The sequence below is a fragment of the Entelurus aequoreus genome, linkage group LG17, assembly GCF_033978785.1.
Source record: "Entelurus aequoreus isolate RoL-2023_Sb linkage group LG17, RoL_Eaeq_v1.1, whole genome shotgun sequence".
Lineage (NCBI taxonomy): Eukaryota > Metazoa > Chordata > Actinopteri > Syngnathiformes > Syngnathidae > Entelurus > Entelurus aequoreus.
Genome location: NC_084747.1, coordinates 17,732,870 through 17,735,369, shown reverse-complemented (window position 1 = coordinate 17,735,369; position 2,500 = coordinate 17,732,870). Strand labels below are relative to the sequence as shown.

The 2,500-nt window shown below is 37.9% G+C and overlaps 1 protein-coding gene across 1 annotated transcript in view; it reads left to right on the top strand.

The window, feature by feature from the left end:
* adamts3 (ADAM metallopeptidase with thrombospondin type 1 motif, 3) overlaps window positions 1–2,500 on the top strand; it is a 452,399-nt gene that overhangs the window by 316,877 nt on the left and 133,022 nt on the right. The window contains exon 7 of the mRNA XM_062024353.1: window positions 1,162–1,305. Within this exon, the coding sequence (XP_061880337.1) occupies window positions 1,162–1,305 (144 nt within the window). The remainder of the gene's footprint in view (window positions 1–1,161; window positions 1,306–2,500) is intronic.

Here is a 2,500-nt window from a genome sequence, read left to right as displayed (position 1 = left end):
GTAGCCTCTGAGAAAGACTTTCTCCCTCAAACGTCGATAACTTTCTACGTGCAGACCAAAACAATCCAACTTCACAGAGCAGTATTTGGACAGTTTTTATGACTCTGTTTGCCTTTGAACGCCGCCGCCATGGATTTTAACTCAAACTTTCCACATATGATAGGCCGGATGGTTGACGTTTAAATTCGATTCCCACACAAGTGTGCCGTTTCACACCGTTTGAGTGGCAAACCAACACAAATGAACACTTTCTTATTGCACACACAACATAAACATGTCAACATGCAAGGCACTCCAACAATATGTACCAAGATGATATATATATATATACATATATATATATATATATATATATACATATATATATATATATATATATATATATATATATATATATATATATAAAAGTATATACATGTATATACAAACAAAGGCATACAAGATAAAACCAAAACCAAAAAAATTTATCTAAACATTATATATATATATATATATATATATATATATATATATATATATATATATATATATATATATATATATATATATATATATATATATATATATATATATATATGTTTAGATACATTGAGCACAGAGGAGGGGGAAACACAGAGAGCGAGTAGGCACATGGAAAAGGAAGCTAGAGACTTGTGGACTTACTGTACAATACAGGTAGCTATGTTCTGGCACTGGAACGCAGGACACGCTGGCTTAAGAAGTGTGGGGCCTCCTCATCAGCGTCAGGTGCGAAGATTGCAGATTGAATGCAGCTGCGCGGCGGTGCGGCCGCCGCAGCGGAGGAACGCCCGTGGGTGGGCGGCGGCGGGTGCTTGAGCCGTAACATAAAGAAGACTGAAAATGTACCATAGTAGCAATATAAATATAACATATATGTACTATTTACATATTATATATTCATATTTACATATTATATTAGTATATATATACTGTTAATATAATAATGTTGTTTGACTGAAATTTGTGCTTAGTTTTTGTTTCGTTTGAGGACACAAATATTGACTCTGTGCCATCGTTGGAATGACTAAAGTAGAAAGTGTGACTTGGAAGGGCTACAAAAAGTATTGGTGAGACAGGAAACAAGTAGCTTATGTGCGCTTAAATGTGTGTGTGTGTGTGTGTGTGTGTGTATTGACGCAGGCTGGGCATGGAGCATGATGGCCAAGGTAATCGTTGCGGGGACGAGACGGCAATGGGAAGTGTGATGGCTCCTCTGGTGCAGGCGGCCTTCCACCGCTACCACTGGTCCATGTGCAGCGGCCAGGAGCTCAAGAGATACATCCAGTGAGTTAACACACACACACACACACTCACACGCACACACACACACATGCACATTCTTGTATTTGTTACCTTCTTGAGACTTCCGAAAAATGCCTACCTCTTTAGGACCACCCTTTCTAGATATATAAAGATTTGTATTTTCAACATTAATAAGATATACATAATATGCAAATATAAAAAAGGTAAGCTTTTAGTAATTTTTTTTATTTTTTATTTTTTGTTTGTAATTGGTTTTTAATCTTCATTATTTACTTCAAGTTATTACAGTATGTCTCTATATACATATTTATTTTATTTTTTGTAATTAATTTGGCCAAAGGGGGCGCATTTCAATGTCTTACACACACTTGTTATTTCATATGTTGGCCAGAGAGGGAGCTTTTCAATTTTATACACACATTTGTTATTTCATATGTTGACCAGAGGGGGAGCAATTTTAAAACCGACACACAGTCAATTTGAAAAATCGCTCCTTTTTGGGACCACCCTAATTTTGACAGATGTCCCCACCAGGTGGTGCAAATGAGACATTCTCTATTATTTGTTTTTTGTCATGTGCTTAGGGCCGATGACAAAGGAGTCACGGACCACATATGGCCCCTGCGTCGTACTTTGGGCAACCCAGCTGTAGAAGCTAACTGTTAATGGCCACTATAGTCTTAGTACCGTAGTGTATTTGTTCATCCTATGCTCACATATGGGACGAGGGTTGTCTTACGTCACCACCCGAAGTTGTAAAATCAGCTGTTCACCTGGCGGGTTTTTGCGGGGATGAATATGGAAGTCCTTCTTTAGCAGCCGTCTTGTTTTATCATATATTGCTGCCTTTGCACCTGTCAATGTTTACCCTTATATACACAAAAAATCAACAAAAAATCCTGACTTTGGAGCAATGTTCACAGATTCTAGTATTTGGCTCTCTATTAGATGCAATGGTTTTCCGTATTCGGACCATGATTTAGGTCCTAACTTTTCCCTGTTGATGTCTCAAGAAGGGAAGAAATACAAGAACACACACACACACACACACACACACACACACACACACACACACACACACACACACACACACACACACACACACACACACACACACACACACACACACACATTCTTGTATTTGTTTCCTTCTTGAGACTTCCGAAAAATGCCTACCCCTTTAGGACCACCCTTTCTAGATATATAAGGATTTATA